The sequence below is a fragment of the Mesoplodon densirostris genome, chromosome 3 (genome assembly GCF_025265405.1).
Source record: "Mesoplodon densirostris isolate mMesDen1 chromosome 3, mMesDen1 primary haplotype, whole genome shotgun sequence".
In the NCBI taxonomy this organism is placed as follows: Eukaryota; Metazoa; Chordata; class Mammalia; order Artiodactyla; family Ziphiidae; genus Mesoplodon; species Mesoplodon densirostris.
Genome location: NC_082663.1, coordinates 119562324 through 119582225, shown reverse-complemented (window position 1 = coordinate 119582225; position 19902 = coordinate 119562324). Strand labels below are relative to the sequence as shown.

The window sequence follows — 19902 nt, the reverse complement described above, 5'->3', positions numbered from 1 at the left end:
ACGAGCATGTCAAGAATTAAAACACCAGCCCCGCCACACCGCCCGCCCCCCCAACCCATCCAGAAACACACTCAGGCATTCCAAAAATAAACCAGATCTGAAAAGAGGCCTCTCACTTGTTGGTTTTAAGTATGAAGTGCCTAAAAGGCTATGGGAAAGGGAATATAAAACGAAGTAATTAAATAACTTACAAAATATAATTTTAGCCAAAACACATTTCTGTTCTATTGACAAAACTGTCAATTTTTTTTTTTTGCAATTCCGAACACTAACTGTGTCGCGCAATCTCACTAAGACAAAAAAATATGTTCACAGGTACACTTTTTGTTCTCCTATTCTTTCTAGAGCACATCTTGAGGTTATAATAATGCCTCTAGTTAAAATAAAGTCTCTTATCCCCTGCCACCCTCCCCTCCTCAAAAAGTGAGTCAACCTTGAATTCCAAAAAGGAATATTCATTTAATATAATTATTTCGATACCAGTTATATCACATAGACCATGAGGAAACTCCATGAGTATTATGGAAAACTACATGAAAGAGGGAGCTGCCACTTGCCACCCACTTCACTTCCAGCTTTTAAAGCCAATACCCAGCTAGACTCAAATCTCATTGACTTCAGTGAAAACAAATCAACACTCCAAAATCAGGCCATTTCAGGCTGGAAACTGGATCTCAAAGACACCACTTCATGTGTGTGTGTGTATATATATATATATATATATATATAATTTTTTTTTCTATCCTAAGCTTTCACTTTGTCTATTCAAATAGTCTAATAAAACTCACAGTTACAAAGGATTTTATTGGCAAATAAAGGCCCATATTAAAAATTTTATCAAAACAAATTTTTGTTCTACATAGCTAACACTAAGAAATATTTTCTTGGACTTATAAAGAATATTTAATTGCATATAAGTTTTGCTTTGGGAGGGATATTGAAAACATAATTCTGTAAGAAATTAGAAAAGACTAGAAACAAAAGTGAAAGTGACTAGTCTTAACTTTCAAAAAATCAAGTGCAAAGATAAATAGTGCAAATAATGAAAACTAGAAATTTTATAGGCAACTTTACAGTCTTTCCTGCTTTTGCACTTTTACATATTGACAACTTTATAAACCCTAACAACTGTATGCAGCATGGAAATGGGCTATCATTTATCTCCATTGACTAGACTCAAGGAAGCCTTTCAAAGACTTGTCTCACAGTCATTTAAATCACTGGTTCTTGACACAGGTTTGGGAATTCACTTCTTTTTAAACAATTCCTAAGGGAGGGGTTATTTAAGAAGGCTCTACACTGACTTAAGTTATAGTATGTAACTATAATAATTTAAAATCTGACACACAATACTATGTGAAAACCATACTAAGTGCCAACTCTACAAAATAAGTTAAAATAAAAATAATTCTTCTATTATTAATGTATTTGACATTTGTAAAAAAACCCCACTACATTCCAAATACAAAATCAGAACCTCTTTTTTTTAGTTATCTTTAAAGAGGTTTTCTCACTAACATATACAGATTTGGGTAAAATGAAACTTGAAAGTAATCTGTCAAAATCACTGAGAATAAGTCCATACTAAACTAGAAAACAGAGTTAATCCAAATATACTTGAATTATATAACTTTAAAAACAAGTATGATAGCAACTCTTTATCTTAAATAATTTAAAATACTCCTGGGATACTGGGAACAGAAATCTAAACACAATCACTTCACCCTACAAAGGACGTAAGAACTTCCAAGATGTACTAAACTATATTATTAACATTTGCCACCAACGAACTCTTGAGAATTCTACAATTTTAAAGTAACACAGAAAGTGGGAGAACAAACAGAAACTTGAGTTCGGCGGGGGCGGTGTATGTTGTCTAATTTCAGAAATATAGTATTATTGAGGATCTCATAAGGTCTACAATGTTAAATGGTTGCTAGGATTGTAAATATAAAAGAAATAGAAAGGATACCTAAAATTGCAATTCAGTGTTTTTACCCGGTTTATTGTCCTCTTCTAGAAATTCATGTGGAACAAAGGCTCAAGGTTCTATAAATGCAAGGCATAATATGGATCTTTGTGGACTATAAAATCAAATAATTTGATCTAAAGAACATTTTGAAAAGCAAAGGTAAACTACATTGTAACATGAGCCCAGGAGAATGTAAGATACATACTTCTGATAGTTTAAAAATGGTAACAGTGAAAAAGTTTGAAACTTTCTTATTTCTTCCCCTCAAAATAAGTCTCCAGAAGCAACTTGCCTTGACCACAAAAGTTGCCATTCCACAATTCTGTTATTTAATTTGTCCAGAAAAGCAAACATCCTACACCTGAAAACAGATTTGTATATTGCATCATCACTATAACATCTAGTTACAGACCAATAGCTTTCCCATAACCAACAAGGGACCCATTTTCTGATTTTACTGAAACTTCCTTAGTGAACATCAACTTCATTGTCCTCAGCAAACAAACTCTCATTTAAGACTCCATCTCAGTGTCTTTACCTACCTCCAGTAAAAATTTCTTCCACTTTACCTTGAAACCATTCCCTTGTATACCTCTCACACTCCACTCATAAACACATTAAACAGCTCTCCCCTTTCTGCTCTCCAATTTCCAAACCAGTAAGTCTCAGCTTCCAGGAACTTACCCAAAATACACATACTTCTTACTTTCTTAAATTCACAAATTTCTTAACAATTTCGATGCTCTTCAAACTGCCAACTTAAGACTATGGGGAAAACAGCAGTCAGAAAAAACTGCCCAATTACCTCATAATACAGAAATCTTTCTGGGATCAGTTAGCTATGTTCTTTTCTAAGGCAGGAGTCAGCAATTTCTTTACTTCCTTCCTAAGGAGGTAAACTGGAGTGCCACTGGTAGGCCTATGGCAAGGAGAAGGATAAAGGAGACAAAAACAAGGGAAAAGGAGGATGGGAAAAAGAAAATTCCAGTGTTTATGGTAGGGAGGTAGGTCAAATGTCACCAACAACTACCTGCACTGGAAACTGCCCACCCACTCCAGCTCAAAGGGAGTTTGACCCAACATATATGTCTATTAATTCATCAGTGGATGGCCATCACTGAGCTGGTCAATGTGAATACATAAGTCACCTGTCCCATAAATTTGACTGCCACTTCATAATAAGAACATCTTAAGTCCTCCTAGGATCCTTCTGCATTAATCCAGTTTAGAGCAAAACACATGCTAACAAGAGTATTTCCACGTTTCTCAAAATTCTAGAATATAAAGGTTTGGTCCTTGAACTTGGAGGCTTCTAGACTTATTAAAGTGCACCCTAAATTAAGAAAATTAGACTCTTTAGCTTAAATTTTTTTCCAGGAAATACTACAAAAATTTAATTAACAAGCAAATTACTAATAATCACCAAAACAAAGTATGTATTCATGAAAATGCAAAAATCTTATCATTCCAAAATGAGTAAAATATTTCTGGTCCATAAGAAGTAACCTTATTTTACACAGAGGCTCACCACCATGTTTCTACCTATCAAACAAGACAATTTTCCACAAAAGCAAAGCACATCAGGAAAAAAAAAAAAGAAAGGGAGGAAGGAAGGGAGGGAGGGAGGGAGGGAGGGAAGGAGGAAGGTAGGGAGGAAGGAAATGCCAAACACAATATGGGGACAAAATAAAAATAAATGAATAGCTATGAAATTCTTTTCAAGAAAAATGTTTCTAACAAGTGATGTTTGTCATACTCAACTTTCCTAAAGGCATATATTGCCTAGGACCATTCACCATCAAAACTTGGTAGTCAGTTTAACAGCTGAAAGATGACAAACTGTTGGCTTGAAACCAATCATGTATTTCACTTTTCACCTGGTTGTCTTGCATTATGAAATTCTACCTGACCCATGCTAATGCTAGTTTAGATGATCTTCATTTAGCCCATAATAATGAAATTTCTGCTCAAAAAGAGTCTATCAAATGGCCTAGGCCTTAAATTCAGGTTTTGTTTTAGGATCAAATAACTCTTCAAATATTAAAATCAGCTTTTCTTAAAAATTTATTGCAAATTCTTCATAGTAATTAATGTTGCTGAGTGAAAACAGTAATTTTAATAGAGGTGAATGCTTAAGCTTTACATAATTTCACTATGAATGGCCTAAATTTGGTTTTCAATGAAAATAAAAAGAAATATGATTTAAAAGTGGATAAACTTCAACAGACGACTTTGCACAAATAACTTTAGTGAATTTATTCACTTAAAGAATTCCAATAAATTCTCTTTCCTATTCATTCCACTCTCATGGGGAAGTGTGTATATATACATATATATATATATATATATATATATATATATATATATCATTAAGATATTCAGATTTAGGGATCATCAACTATAAATGTTATACTCAGAGTTATCACCAATTTTTCCAAACCTAAGTTGCTAAAGATTCTGTTTTAGCATCCTTTTACAAGGAAAGCCGGATCTCATTCTGATATTGAAAATGAAAAAAGTCATCAGATTTGGTATCTCATTTTTTATGGGGGAAAAAAATCTTAAAAGTATGTTCACATGTACAACAGAACAAATCGTGGAGCTATGAAAGCCACCAGAACAACAATTTCAGAAATCCCCATTCTGAAATCATATGGAAATGTGTGTGTGTGTAACATGAAAAAAATGAATGGGAATATTGAAGAGAGGGCGAACCATGTGGGGGAGATAAAAATAATCATGCCCGTGGTGGGGTCAACCATGGCTGGCAGATAATCCAAAATATCATAAAAGAAAAATGTGCTAGTTTAGAAAGTTTCAACATTGCCAAATGCAAAATGTTAAAGCACAGAAAAAATGAATGAGACAACCCCCACAAACATCATTTCATAAGAAAAAAAGGTAGAAAAAAGTGACCTATACATCTTTTTCAATATACCAAATCTTAACTGACTTAAAGATTATATAAAGTACTTGGGCCATGGTACCCACCCAGATTCTTATTATCGACAGACTTATCTTTTCCCCTCCCTTCCACCCAAATTTAGTTGTTTTCCTGCAGAAAAAGCACAGCATTCCTATATTAATAAGTATAAGAAATGAAAACAGTGAGTACAACTGATATAGATCCATTGACTTTTATTACAAATGTACTTGATCACTTGGCTTCAAAAAGTTTAAAATCAATACCCTATTTTCTGTATGCCAGTACAAAGCAAACTGTTTTACAAATTAAATACCTAAAAATTTGACAAAAATATTAAAATTTGATGAAAAACAATTATAAAAATCCTTAATCTCTCTCTTCAAAAAAGGAGGCAGTCTTCCCAGTCCTATTGTACAATATTAATAATATTCACCATTTTTAGAATAGGTAGCTAAATTATATTTTTCTGTTAGCATACAAAACTCTTAGACTAATAGATTTTATTTGTATATGCTCCAGTTAAGTTTGTGAATGCCATCTGATTGCAATATAATCAACTATCTTTGAGTCCTAATTTACACTTATTTAATAATTTGCATAGTTTAAAAGGGATAAAGGTTATTCTATAACTAATTATCATAGGCTATTACAGTGCTATTTTTCAAGGCAACAAGTATTTGCTCCCAAATGAAATTATCTTCTTTAGGCAGGGGTTAAAATTACTAGCAGCTTTCTCCATTACCTGAAAAATCAAACTGGAATAGTTATCCATCTCTAGATGTGAAGACCTAAAAAACACATTGATACATTTTTCACTTTGAGTCAAATTTCAACCCCTGAATGGGACAACTAGAAAGTGAGACTTTCAAGGTTTTTTATTTCCCTGTTGGTTTTGGTTTCTACTCTCCATGGCTTTTGAGAAGCTGGAAAAGTTTGTCTTTCCTGACTCACATTGTCTTTTTTTCCATTTGGCAAATATTCATCTACCTCCAATCTGTATCTAGTGGAGGAAAAGCCAACATGGCTTTTCTTATGAACTTCCTTTGTTGTCAAAGGCATGTATAATGATTTCTACAGTTCTGGTTAGTTAACTTTAGCTCCCTCTGTGGCTGGATGACTGCTGTTTCCAACATCAGCATGATAAATAGGAGGCACAAATAAAAAGTAGCTTAAAAAAAGATTTGGTGACTTAAAAGAAAAAACAAAAAAACCCAAAAAAACAAACAACACTAAGCACACACACTTACATGGGCATTTCAAATCTGGTGGCTGATCTCTGGATTAAATTACTTGACAATGTCTCTCATTTTAAAGAACGCAATACATTTCAAGTGTTCTTTTATACTTAGGCAAATAATATAGTTTAACCAAGCTCTTGGACCTTAATTGTAAGACAAAGCAGATCATTAAAAATAAGGCATACTTGTCATGAATTAAGTTTTGTTTACGTGTTTTTGGCACATTTGATCATACTGTCTTCTATGAATAAAACATATGGTCAAATATACCATTTCCTTTTTTGTTTCAGCACAAACAGGGTTTACCAACTAGTAAAATAAAAATAAGGAAAAACTCCAACATAAAACACTGAGATATAGAACCTTGGTAAAGTACCGAGCACCTGGGGGGAAGGGTGGGAAAAGGATGAAACAGGAGAGGGGAGAAGGAAAGGTTGGGAGGGGACTTGGGGAGGTAAAGTGAGATGCAAAAAAAGAGCATCTTTACAGTCATTTGTCTTTTCTATGATCACGTCTTAAGAAGTCTTAAAAGATCTGCATGTGGATTTCTTTTTAAACCCACTGACCATAATTCAGACACTGGTTTCAAAATCTGCGTAAGATTGTGTTTAACTGTTATAGTGTAAAGACAATTGCACAATACATGTGCTTCTTGATCCGGTAGGATTCCAAGCAGAATCTGAAGTCTATAGCTAAGAAAGGCTTCACTTTAGGTAACTCGGACCCTAAAGAAAACCTCATGAAAGAACTCGCATCTCAAAGAAAGGACACTTTGCCTAAGTTTGCTGTGTTTTTTGTTGACTTGCACTACTTATTGCTGGCTACTATGAAACACTGATCTAGGAGTACTCCAACAACCTGTAGTACAAGGCTTAACTTTAAGAAGCTATAGTAAACAAGAGACAAAATCAAAGCAATTCTCTTTCCTAACTAGTAACAGCACAGAGAATGCAGTCTTTTCCATATCACAGTTAAAGTACAGTGAACAAAACAGCTCAACAAACCTTAAGACAAAAAAGTGCAGGTTATTAATGTTTACATGCAGTTGATAAGCATTCCAAATGTCACATTATGCACTGTAAAAGCTCAACTTTACTATATGGAAATAAGAAAAATGCACCTTGGGGGAAGGGGAAAAGCAATTTAATCATTTCCAGTGATTTTGTAAGTAAAGAAACTCCTAACTATTGTACGGTCACCTCATATTAAACATTGTATGAATATTAAAAGCAAACAATTTAATGGGAAAATGCACAGTACAATGGAAATAGCTTGTTATTCAACACATACAGTAGATCTCAAAGACAACACACTCAACCAGGGAGCTTAAAAATACCAAATCAAAACCCAAAGAACCAGCAGAAAAAAAAAATCCTTCAAAGACAACTGTTTCACCTTCCTAGGCCAATGCTTTACAATGTGAGAAGCACTGATACCTTCCAGCTCCTACAGGTGGTGTCTTCTACATACAGCAGTTAGATCTATATGGCTGGATTTGCCAAGAAAACAATTCCATCCCCAGAACTCTTTATGTCAGACAAGATCCATTTTTTTTAAACCAAAATACTTTCTACAGAATTCCAAACCAAAATGTACTGTTTAAGGCATCTTTTTTTATAACATTTTCTCTTCACTCAAAGATGATAGTCATGCAGCAGTTTAATGATAAAAATATATTAATATTTTACTATACAGCAGCAAGAAGTTAGTTGTCAATTAAAAGCACACGAACATCTTTAAATGAAAACCTGTAAAAGACTATCGTTACAAACAATTTCAGTTGGGAGGACACCAGCTTAGTAAAGTGCTCTCCTAAGCTTTGCATTTTCATACCCTACACCTTGAATATATGAGTTATAGAACATACTTTTGATAGAAGGCTTGTACACTTGGGGAACACAAATACACTTAGCATATAATGTAGCCAGTAATAACTAGCACCACAGCTACATGGAAATCCTTTACATACACCAACTTGGCTTTCACTTTTAAAATGAAGCTCAGAATCCATGGCTCAGTAGGATAACTATAATTGTGTTGCTCTGCTTTTTAACGGGTCTACATAAGTTAATAGCACTGGCAAAAATCAAAGGATAGCTTCAGACCTCTTATAAGTTTAGGAGACAGTGCTAGTGACCACAAATAGACTCACTACCTGATGTCCAAGTACAGGTTCACTGGAAATTGCTGCACGTTAGTTTTTAAAATCTTTCTACACATAATAAAAAAAATATATTATGAACGATACAAGTACATCTCATATACACAATAATGACAAAACGCCTACTCAGTCAAAGCAAACAAATGCAGAAAAATATTATGGGAGATTTCCTTTTCTTTCTTTCTCTTTTTTCTTTTACTACTTGAATAACTTTGGTTCCAACCGTAAAAATCACAACTTAGCAAATTTCATTTAAATGCCTTTTTTAATAATTTCTTCATGTTCACAGAAGTTTCACTGACCATTTTTAAATGTTTAAGGTCCAGATGCAATGCATATTGTATAAAAGAGAGCACTTATTGTTTACCTTGCATGAATTAACCTACGTACCTTTAACTCTACAAACTTCTGCATAACATTTAGACAAAGCTCAGACACACAGCATGCCTAGCCCTCATATATATACACATCTCTAATCACAGGTATATAGGGTGTCAAATATACTATAATAACCTCCATGTAAGGTTTGAAATTTGGTAACAAAATGAGAAAAAACTAAAAATATTATTTTACGTGTTCTAAAATATCTCTTTTTTGTGCTAAAGTCAAATGTTAGCTCAACATGAAAAGGACTTTTATAGAATTCAGCAATATTATAATCTTGACCATTTTGCAAACACTTTTAATAATAATAGCTTAAACGTGTACAAAAGTTCTTGGTTAATTAGGGAAATAAACACTCAGTTCTTTATATTTTTTAATCAAGTAGGAAACACAGTTCATATAATGTTATTACTTTTTGTATTTTTTTTTGTTTTTTGTTTTTAGCAGCTGCTTACTGTTTTATATGGTGGATAAAGTGGACAACATCCAGCGATGGGTGGCAAGTCAAGAAGAGAAACTGTCAGTTGGTGGAGGTTCTGTGGGTGGTGCTCCCTTGGAGTTAACAGTTCTTTTTTTTTTTTTTAACTTTTTAACTTTTTATTTTCTCTCTTTCTTTACAGTATATTTTCTCTGTGTGTGGCTCTGTGTGTGTGTGTGTGTGTGTGTGTGTGTATGCATGTGTGGGGGGTTCCATTCAGTTTGATCAATCTTCTTCCCCTTCTTCCTCACCCTGCAGTAGCAGGGTGGCAGCGGCGGTCTCCTCCTGCTGCTGCTGCTGCTGCTGGTGGAGCTGCTCACAGGCAGCTCGCTTCTCCCTCTGCTTCTCTTGAATCTTCTTCATCTCCTCCGAGTACTTGCAGAAGGTGTGTCCGAACTTGGCCCACACCTTGTAGGGCACGGTGATGGAGTTGCGGTAGGTGGGCTTCACCTCGCTCACTCGCATAAACACGCCGTACTTGTTGGAGCCCACATCGAAGAAGAAGCGCTTGTTGTCCACAGTCAAGGAGGTGCCCTCGGGCAGCTCGGCCGGCTCCTCCTCCACTCCGTAGTCGTCGATGAGCTTGGCCAGAGCGTCGCGGAACTCGATGAGCCCCTGTGCGGGCAGTGCAATGGTCTGGCCCTGCGTGGAGCCCAGGCCGGGCCCCCGGTTGACCGTCTGGCGGATGCGCAGGAAGCGGCCGCGCTGGTTCTCCTTGAGATCCATGTAGTACTTGCGGTTCTCGCGCACCAGGAACTCGCTCTTGAGCGCCCGGCGCGGCTCGTCCTGCGCCTGGGCCAGGTCGGGCGGCTGGCTGGGGCCCAGCTGCGCGTAGTGCTCGATGAAGTCGCCCAGGTAGTCGCGGAACTCCACGGCCACTGACATGGAGAGAGTGAGGCGGCTCTTGTTGCCGCCCGCGCCCACCTCAGCGATCTTCAGGAAGCGGCCCTTGGCGTTCTGCTTCACGTCCAGGTAGAAGCGCTTGTTCTGGATGTCCACCCGCTTGGAGGCCAGCTCCTGCGTCTCGTGCTGCAGCCCCCCCGGGGCCCCGCCGCCGCCGCCGCCACTGCCGCCGCCGCCGCCCCCGCCGCCACCACCGCCCCCGCCGGAGCCCGAGCCCGAGCCCGGGTGCCCCAGGGAGCCGCCCGAGCCCAGCGCCGCACCACCCTGCTCGCTGCCGCTGTCTCGGTCCGCCATGATGCTGCGCTCCGCCGCCGCGCTGCCGCCGCCTGCCGCTCCGCCCGCCGCCGCCTCAGTCGCCTCAGCCGCCGCTGCTTTCCCTCCCCGGCTCCGCCTGCTGCCGCCGCAACCCCCACAGCCAGTCAGCCACTCTCGCGAGATCTGCGGGAGAGACGAGACAGACGAGACCCGGTAACAGGGCACTGACTCCCCAGCACAGTAGCCGGGCGCCCTACTGTACGCGCCCACCCGACCGCCAGCACGTGACCCGCACCCCCTCCCCGTTGCCAGTCCCCCATCCGCCCGCCCGCCAGGCGGCGCCCACCCACCGGCCCTCACCCCGCACCCCTGGTTGGGGTGGGGGGGGACTAGAACGCGCCGCGTCGCAGCTGCTGCCGCCACTGCCGCCACCACTGTGGCTGTCGCTGTTGGCCAGACCCTGAGCGGCCTCGGCCCGGGGAGTTGGGGGACTGGCGTGAGAAGGGGGCTGCCATACTAAGCACAGGGAGTGGGCCTGAGCTCTGCTTTCCAGTGACCCCAAAGAAGATGTGGGGGGAGGGGCCCGCGCAGCGCAGTTGAGCCCGCTGCAGAGAGGGGACACCAAGTCACGGCCACCCCCTCCCCAGCGGGCCCCATCCAGACCCAGATCCAAACCCAGACAGGCCCACCCGTCACTTGACTGGACTGTCTCCTACCGCAGAGCCCTGGCCGCAGAGGCGGGCGAGGAAGAGGAGAGGTGGTGCAGCGGTAAACCTTAGCTGCAGAAGGGGCTGCCAGGGATGAGGACGGGGCGCCGGCAGCAGTGGCGCGGAGCACCAGACACCTAGCCCTTCCCTCCCTTCGCTCCCGCCGCTCCCCCTCCCCGCGCACGGCAGCGGCTCTGGCCTCAGATGATCCCGCTCCCCCCCTCCCCCCAACCGCAGCCCCGCACAGTCGGGCGGGCGGGCGGGCGCACTCACCGGCAGGGGGGAGCCGAGCAGAGGACGGCAGCCGCACCAGGGCTGGGGTGCCCGCAGTGCCTTTTCCCGTTGGCTCTGCCCTTCTCCCCAAGCAACAATCAAAAAGAAACCCCACACTCACCCCAAAACCTTCAACCAGCCCCCTTTGGGACAACGACTGCCTGCCTGCCTCCCCCTCCTCCTTCTGAGATTTGGGGAAGGGGGGCACCCTGTTCAGGGCTGAGCCCAGCCTGGGTTGCCGGCCAGCTCTGCGGATAAACCAGGCCCTGCCGAGCCTTCAGCCCCTAGCCCACTCTTCCTCTCTGGAAGGACCCAGATGGAAGAGAAAAGCAGGCTTTAGGAAATTCACGAGCTAAAAATGTCAGGAATTTCCTGGGAAACGCAGTTCCTTACGGGATTCATTAACGCAGGTTCGCTCGCCCCTTTTACTCCTCCTCCCAGAAACTCCTAAGTGTCAAGGAGAGCCCCCATCTCTCAAAAAGTAAAACATTAAATGATCGCTGGTTTTTAGGCAGACAGCTAGGTTACCGACCATTACCAATGACAGCTAAACCAGTGACAGCTAAAGGGGGTCTTCTCTGGTCTCAGGAAGGGGCTCAGAAATAATAGATTTCTCTCTTCCTAGATCTGAGGCATAAACTAGGGCCTATTTTCCTTCTTCCAGATAGATAGCAAATGTTCATACTCCCTCACTGCAGTCTGCAGTCCTAGCAGCTGTGGGAAAGCTAAGGCCTGTCTCCAGGGCACCTCCTGCCTATGACCCTACATGCTCCCCATCACCTTCTGCAAGGGGCTTAGGGGATATAGACCTCACAGCCCTATTCCTGGCTTTCTCAAGCATGGATTGTTGCCTCCATCCTGAGAAGCATATACCTATCTCATCTGTATGCTCCATTCCCATTTAACACCCCCCAACCCCTGCCCCCAAAAGTAAGGAGACTTGCCTCCCTCACTCTTAGCTCCCAAGACATCTAAGTACCTGGCTGCCCAAGCTTCCTGGAAAAGAGAGGGGTAAAGAGAGGACTAATGATAAAGAAACCCAGACCAGCCCAGGGCATAAGCTTTGTCAATGCTTGAGACCTTAAAGCCCCCTGATATATCCCTTCATCTCCTGGGCAAACCTGCCTGCTAAGTATTCACAGCTACCTTTTTCTCTTAGCAAGGGTCCCATTCAACCCAGCATTAGCTACTTCAACTCTGGGCTGACGTTTGCTACCTCCCGCTAAAGAGGAAGAAACAGGGCAGAGCACCCTGGCTCCCAAGAAGAAAACTGGGATAGTCCTGTGAACCAGCCTCAGAACCACCCACCTGTCCAGCTGTCCCTGAAATGGCTCCCTGAAGAGGAGGCCCACTGTGAGAGATAGAAATCCAGATTTTGGGCCCCATAAAGAACTTCCCCTTAGTTTAGGGTCATCCTCTAGCACCGCGTAGTACCCTTTCAGTGCTGATTTTTCTGCACTCCCTCCCCTGTCCCCAAGTCTGTCGGGAAGGAGATATAGGAACTGTTGGTGCACTTCCCACCACACAGAAATACATGTGTAAGAAGCGGCGGCTCCTCTAGGTTTGCACGGTAGCGATCAGGACCCTGGATAGACCCCGGCCCCAAACAGGGTCTCAAAGGCTGAGTGGCAGGGTCTCCGCACAAAACTGGGCGGGGCATTACGCTTCCACCTGTAAGCTGAGACTACTACGCCCTGGTTAAGACCGCTCTAGAAGAGCCGCTCTTCTTCCTCAAGGGTTTACTTCGCGCTGAACCAAGCCCTTGACCCCTCAGGAGAACTCAAAGCAGCAAGGCCAGTGGGGCTGCGATAAGGGGGCACGTGCCTGCCGGTCCCTGTCACTCTTCCATGCTAATGATCGCTTCCCCCAGGACAAAAAAGTAGGGCTCGAAACTGCCCGCCTTCTTGAACCAACTTTGGAGTCTAAATTTCTTGCCCTCTGTCCCAAAGGTTTATGTCCAGGAGCTCTGAATTGGTTTGAGTTTGGGAATGCCCTGATTTTCTGAAAAAGTGACTGTCACCAGGAACTGAGTTCTTAGTTCCCCAGCTCAGAGGCAATTGATGAAGTTTCTAGACAAAACACAAGTTAAATATCATTTGCACGCATAAACTGGGAATTATAAGCTCAAATCAGTAAACAACTGAGACCTGGATCTCTCCACATAAATATGTTCTTACTTATTTCATGCTTTTTATTATATATGTATAAAATTTTGCCTTTATCTATTAGCTTATTGCCTACTTTATAAATGTATCTAAAAGTAAACAAGGTTAATAATGCCTTTCCCAAAATAATACAATGATAAATAGGATATTTAACACATTTTCACTACTCAAACAAGAGGGTTTATTTCAGAATAAGCCTGTAAGTGTGGGCTTTTGGTCAGAATGGAGGGGGTGGTGAAAGGCGGCTTTCCGTAGGCTAAGGAATATAGTACCCTTAAAAGGCAGTCTGAGAGAAAAGTCTTAAAACAAAGAGTTTAACCTTAAACAGAACTTCAAAGTTAAATTTGCATCCTAACATTGAAAATCCATTAGCAAAGTTGTGGATTTAAAAACACACCTAGCTATTTGTTAATTACCAAAACAATATGCTAACTTGGTAAATGAAAAGCCAGTTCTAGTATCTAGATGTTTGCATTGTCATTTTAAACCAAATAGTTGTAAAATTAAAATTATAATTTCAATACAATGTAGGAAAAACAAAGGGAAAACGAAATATATTAATATGCACAAAATATCTGTGTTAATGAAAGAACTATCAAAAAATATTTCCTTCCTCCTCAAAGTTTGCTTATATTTTTAAAACCTAATAAACGTCTCTAGATTTAGTGTGCTCTCTTATTAACACTACACACACATTTCGAGGAGAATAGAGATTGCTTTATTTTTAATCCCTCTATCTCTACATCTTTAACAAACTCTTACCAACAAAAACTGTTCACAAGAGAAACAGACACTAGGCTGAACAAGAAGGGAAAAACCTCATTTTCCTCAGCCTGAAATACGGGTGAGTCTGAAATAATCTAATTCTAAAAGTAAAAATTAACACACACATTTACAAAATAAACTTGGAGAGAGGGGATCTACCTCTGGGTAATAAACCCTTTTGATTACGGAGTTCCCAACAGAAACAATACGCTCATTAATATTTCACAGAATCACAGATTTCCCAAATAAAAGAGAAGCAAAAACATTAGAATTTGTGTTTTCAAGTGCTACTTAGGTTAAATGCCTGTCTTAAATCAGACAATTATCTTCAATACCCAAATTATTAAAACTAACTGGAATGTTATACTGTAACTGTTCAAAGTGGAGGAATTACCCATTTCTTCTCGTGGCTAGCTACCAGGAAAATTAAGGGAAACTCTCAAGTAAATCTTAACATTTAACAACAACGACTAATAGTATTTCACCGACCATTTTAAAAAAGTCTATTCCCTTTCTATAGCTCATCTAATCTTTAAAATTATGCCTCTCCAATGCGATTTCAATGTTTAGGGTTAAAGATATGAATTAAACATTTAAAATCTGAAGAGAACAATCCATGTGATAGAATCCTCACATTTCCCCAAATGTTATTTTAAGCATTTGCAGAAGAATTAAATAAATGTAGCACACATTCTAAATTCGATAAAAGATTCAGAGAACCCGACATTTTATGTACCCAAAAGGTCCAAACAGAACCGATGCAAATGTCAACAGCTCTCTCTCTTTCGGCTGATTCTTAAATGGTTTTACTAGTACCCAAAGGAATGAAATCAGCAACTCTCTCCACACTCTAGTCAACACTCCAATTTTCAAAGCCGCAATTCGAAAACGTCAGTTTGGGCGGGGAACAGTGAGGGTCTTGAAGTAATCAAAAAATTCCTTTTCTCCTCTGACAATCTACCAAAAGATGTCAAACCAAATTCAGCCTATTATAAAGCACTGGGGCTTCCTTCCAAGGACACGGGACACCAGCAGAGACACCGCTGCAAAAAGCTGTCCAAAAGCGCCTGGCCCGACAGAAACGTAAAGGGGCCCCAGATAAGAACGAATTAGAAGCCTCAAGAGGGTCCCGCAGAGACAACGGAAATTAAAGTAGCATTTATTCAGGGGTAGACAGCAACGAACCAAAGAAAGTTTTCCCAGCCGGACTCTTGGGCCTTTCTCTATCCAAGTTCAGGCTCAAGACAAATATATTTGTTGGGGTCCCTTCCCCTACAGACGTAGCCGCTGCCGGGGCCTACCGTCGCTCAAAGGGAAGACCCTCTAACTTCACATCCGTCCGTTTTGCCCTCGGACAAAGGCAGAGGAGACTGTGGAGCTGACCTAGCTCTGTGGGGCAGCAAAAATGCCTTGTTCGGGCCACCCATCTTTGGGCCTGGCTTCGTCTGCGCTGTCAGCACCAGTGTATTCTTTTTTATTTTTACAACGCATACTGGGAGGGTGTATGCATTGCGGGGGTGGGGCGGGGGTTGAACAGAGGAAAGGAGGGGTTGGTAGTGGAGCCTAGAAGCCTCCTTCCTCTCCCCTCCTGCCAGGGTTGCTGTACAGGGAGTGTCGGCCAGATTTGGCGAACTGTCCCAGGCCCCAGGCAAAGGTGGTCAGGGGGAATGGGGCTCAGGCATTGCTAAGCAAACGGCACCACTGGTGGTCTCCAGCGCCAGAGGAGGTAGGATTGCTTTTTTTTTTAAAGGGGCGTGTGATTTTCTTCTTTTTTGGAGGTGGGAAGGAGTTCGTTCGTTCGTGCGCTCCGGAGGGAGGGGGGCGCGTTGCTGCACTACCAGGGTCCCCGGAGGAAGGGTGCGGGGATGTCTACAATGCTACAGTAATTATTCCTGGGGCATAAGAGGGCAATTAGAGGGGACAAGGTGGGCGGCACCTCAAGCTGTGGCAGTGGCAGCAGAGAAGGTCGCGAGGGGCTTACCCGGGCGGGCGGGCGGGCGCTGTCCTGCCGCAGGTGAGGGAGGGCGCGGGCTGGAGGGAGGGAGGGCGCGCGCGAGGCAGGCGCTAGGCGGGCGCGAGGAAAGGGGGAGGGGAGGAGGGCGCGCGCGCGCACACCTGTCCTGGACAGCGGCGCGAGCCGAGCTGCGCCTCACTCGGGCTCTGCCGGCTGAGGAGGGAGAAGGGCGGGCTGGCAGGCGGGGGCGGGACGCCGAGGGGAGGAGGAGGAGGCGGCTCGGATGGCTGGCTCGGCTCTCACTCGTTCTCCCTCCCGCTGGCAAGTCCGGCTCACACCCTGCTTCTCCCGCTCACTCACAGCCCCCTCGGCTCTCCCTCCTCCTCCTTCCCCTGCGGGATCCGCTCGCTGCCGCCGCCGCCGCAGACGGCAAGTCGTGGCAGCCAGACGTCGGCGCGTAACCCGGCGCTCCGTGCGTGACTCCGGGCGACGTCAGCGCGCGCTCCCCGCTACCCACCATCTCCCCCCCCCACTCCTCCCGTGGCTCGCGCCCTCCGCCCTCGCGTTCCTCCGTTTCAGTTGCCGCGGCGGCGGCCGCCGAGCGCGCTCCCTCCGCCCCCCATCTCGCGCGTGCGCGCGCCCTCCCCGCCGTTGGCGCGTCAACAGCCCACGGCCCAGGCCTTGAGGCGCGTCTGAGGAAGGGGCTGCCTGCGGCCTCTTTGCCCGCCCTTCCTCCACTCACCGCCGGTAGCGCCCCCGGGAGGACTTCTCCCTTGTTGGGCTCTGAGGGCGGAAGCCAGGCTCAGGCGGGGAGGGAACCCTGTAGGGCCTGCGTCAGCTCCAACTTAGGGCCCTCAGCGTCGTTGTCAGTGTCGCTACCACCCTGTCACCCTGCCCCGCGCCCCCGTTCCGCCCGCATCTCTTAGGGGGCGATAGGCCTTTCATCTCCCGGGAGGGTCTCACCTTGGCCTTCAGACGCCCGCCGAGAGGGGCTAGAAGGGCAGAATTAGCATAAAGAAGAAAAGGGCTAGACCACGTTCAGGCTGTAGCCCCAGGAATCCTTGACAGGAAGCGTGGGGTTGCTGCCCAGCCTCCCACGCAGTGTAGGTGAAACTGGGCCCCTTTGAGGGACTGTGACTAAGGACAAAACCCTGATAAATATTATTTATGCGTCCTTGGGCCGAGAGGGAGACAGTAAAAGGGACGAGTTAATTTTCATAAATTGCTATGCTAGGGCGAAATGCAGAACTATAAAATGTCCTTTAAGAGTTTTCTTGAAATCTGTGGCCAGGTTTGACAAGATTTTTGGTACACGTTAACTTTTTCCCTCATTTTGTATGCTGTCACATCTCCATCCTGCAACACTGCATACATAGGAGATGGATCAGTTAAAAATATCGGCTTCAAAATAAGCAAAAACAGCCTTCCATCTTTATCATTATTTAAATAGCTCTCAGAGAAGTCAATCTGTGATTTAAGAAAACTTAGTCAATGTTTTAACTTATTTAACTGAGTATATTTTATTTTGAGGTAACTTTGCAATACACTGTGAGATACTCTTTTATTAGGCAATAGTAGACTTCTTTTATTTATGTTTTAATAGTAGACTTGTCAACTCACTTATTATAGGACCTTCCAAGAAGCTTACCTCGCTAAGCCTTAGAGGCAGGTAGGAGAGAGGTGAAATTAACCCCATTTTATAGACGAGAAAATTGAGTTACAAAAATATGTCAGTTGTTGAGAGTTGCAAGCAGTCTGTCACCGATAAAGGGAAACACCATAGGTCTATTATTACCTGCTTTATCCACTAAACCAGAGATTCCTCAATAGTTTACTTCCGGGTATCTTTTGATTCCCCCCTCCCCCAACCCCACACTTGTGTATTGTAGGCAGTGCCTAATGTCTGAGAGAAATAAATTTGCGGAGTTTCCTGGAGACCCCAAATCACAGGTTACTCTAAAAAGTTTGAATTTGAAAATTTCTGCCATAGAAAATGACAGCTCAGCAATAATTTATTGTGAAACAAACTTCCATATTAACAAAACACCAATATGTTTATTAATCCCTAGTTAGAAATGAGAAAATTTTTGAGACAGCCTTAAGAATGATGGGTCATTTCCTTTGAAATGCTTCTTTATTCGCCTCATCTTTAGGTGGCAGCACTACTATATAAATATCTTTAAAACTACAGTCTTCTGCAACTTGATATCCTAAAGAGTGTTTTGTCCTAAATGCTTCCAACTATATTGTGGAGATTAGAAGCTGGTGAAAATATGAAATCATAGCTGAGAATTAGAATACTTAGGAGGTTCTAAAGGTGGAAAAACAGGCTCTCAGAGGAATGAATACAATACATGGAGCTACTGAGGGAAAAGATTAGAAAGGGTTTTTTTTAAGCTTTTTAATTTATCTTTACTTTTTAGCTATATGAGGAGCAAGTAGCATCTTTAAAGATCTCTTATTGAAAAAGCACAAGATAACCTTCTCAAGCAAACCATAGTTTCTCAATACTGCATGTTTTTCAAGTGTTTACAAATTTAAAGTAGTTAGTTGTATAGTTGCAAGTATTCACTACAATTTTTAAATTCAGGTGCAGTTTTCCTCATTAAACTGCATCAAACTTATGAAGATTCCAAATAGGACCTTATTGTTGACCCTTGTGGAAGAGAAGAACTCATCTTGGCTCCTTTCCTGGCTTCCTACATTTTTCATGTAAAAAATAAAACACCATTACTCAAACTCAGAGATGTGAGAAGATGAACTAAAACAAATGTAAAGTGATAAAAATTTACAGATATTCTATATCTTAATTTCTCCCCCATTTTTCAAGGGTAATGAATTGGGATATATGGGGGTTATTTGGATCAAGTGTTTTCTAAGCAGAACTTTGTTGTAATTAATCTTGTATATTTACAGTCATTCTTCCTGTACTTCTATATTCAAGCAACCAAGCAAAACTGAATTTACATGCATTTCAAAATAGACTGCTTTAGATTTACAATATAAATACAACCACAAGGAATATAGAGGTATGACCACCAGGAGTGGGGAATTAAATCATTTCTGAGTAGATGATGAAGTGTTAGTAAAGTCTTTCTTAATGGCAGCTTCCATTTTTCTTAAGTCAAACTTGGGGAAGGAGTCTTAAGCAAATTGGTAGAACTCAAATTCAGCCGTATTATGTTAAGATTTTTAAGCTCTCTTGCGCCAGCAAATCATGCAGCCTGTGGGCCTTAGCTCCAAACTTCTGCCAGCTCCGTTTTGGCAGTAAAGTGTTCTGTTGAACAAAGTTTGCACGTGTTTGGGGTGTGAAGTGGCTCCTCAGGCATTTATTGGTTTTATTCCAGTTTAGGGACTTGAAGACAAGGGTCAGAAGCATGAGGCTTGTGTAGTTCATATGTGCCCTGAAACAGACTATGCTAGTGATCTTAAATTTTCACTTAAACAAGGATAACTTTTTCTTTGTTGGTGTCTGAGTTATTGAAGTGGACCCTTTAGTTTACTCCTTAAGTACTCACATGATATTCAACCAGTTCTCAGAAGCAGGTAAGCAGGATCCTCTCTGTTGAGGGAATAGAGCTGTGGAAAAACCACTCCTCATCCTCTTACCCACAATACCAGCAAAATGTGTTTATCCAGATGAAACTTACTAAGTATAATATGCAACTTGAGAGCAAAGGGGCCAGTAATTATTTAAACTCAATCTCATTGTCAAATTATA

General features: G+C 42.4%; 1 protein-coding gene across 7 annotated transcripts; it reads right to left on the bottom strand.

The window, feature by feature from the left end:
• Positions 1-7263: 7263 nt before the first annotated feature.
• On the bottom strand, positions 7264-17163 carry PURA (purine rich element binding protein A). Of its 7 annotated transcripts, none has more exons than XM_060093444.1 (2): positions 17145-17163; positions 7264-10500 (listed from the first exon to the last, which is right to left on the bottom strand). In XM_060093444.1, exon 2 carries the CDS (start codon positions 10354-10356, stop codon positions 9385-9387), a length of 972 nt encoding a protein of 323 aa, XP_059949427.1. In that variant the 5' UTR covers positions 10357-10500; positions 17145-17163; the 3' UTR covers positions 7264-9384. The 7 variants fall into 7 exon arrangements, with proteins under 7 accessions (XP_059949427.1, XP_059949423.1, XP_059949425.1 ...); XM_060093440.1 differs by lacking the exon at positions 17145-17163 and adding an exon at positions 16209-16632; XM_060093442.1 differs by lacking the exon at positions 17145-17163 and adding an exon at positions 16343-16632.
• Between the last annotated feature and the right edge of the window lie 2739 nt (positions 17164-19902).

What these genes read in the sequence shown, in the direction of transcription:
- PURA (XM_060093444.1), bottom strand. Translation starts at nt 10,356, where the DNA reads ATGGCGGACCGAGACAGCGGCAGCGAGCAGGGTGGTGCGGCGCTGGGC.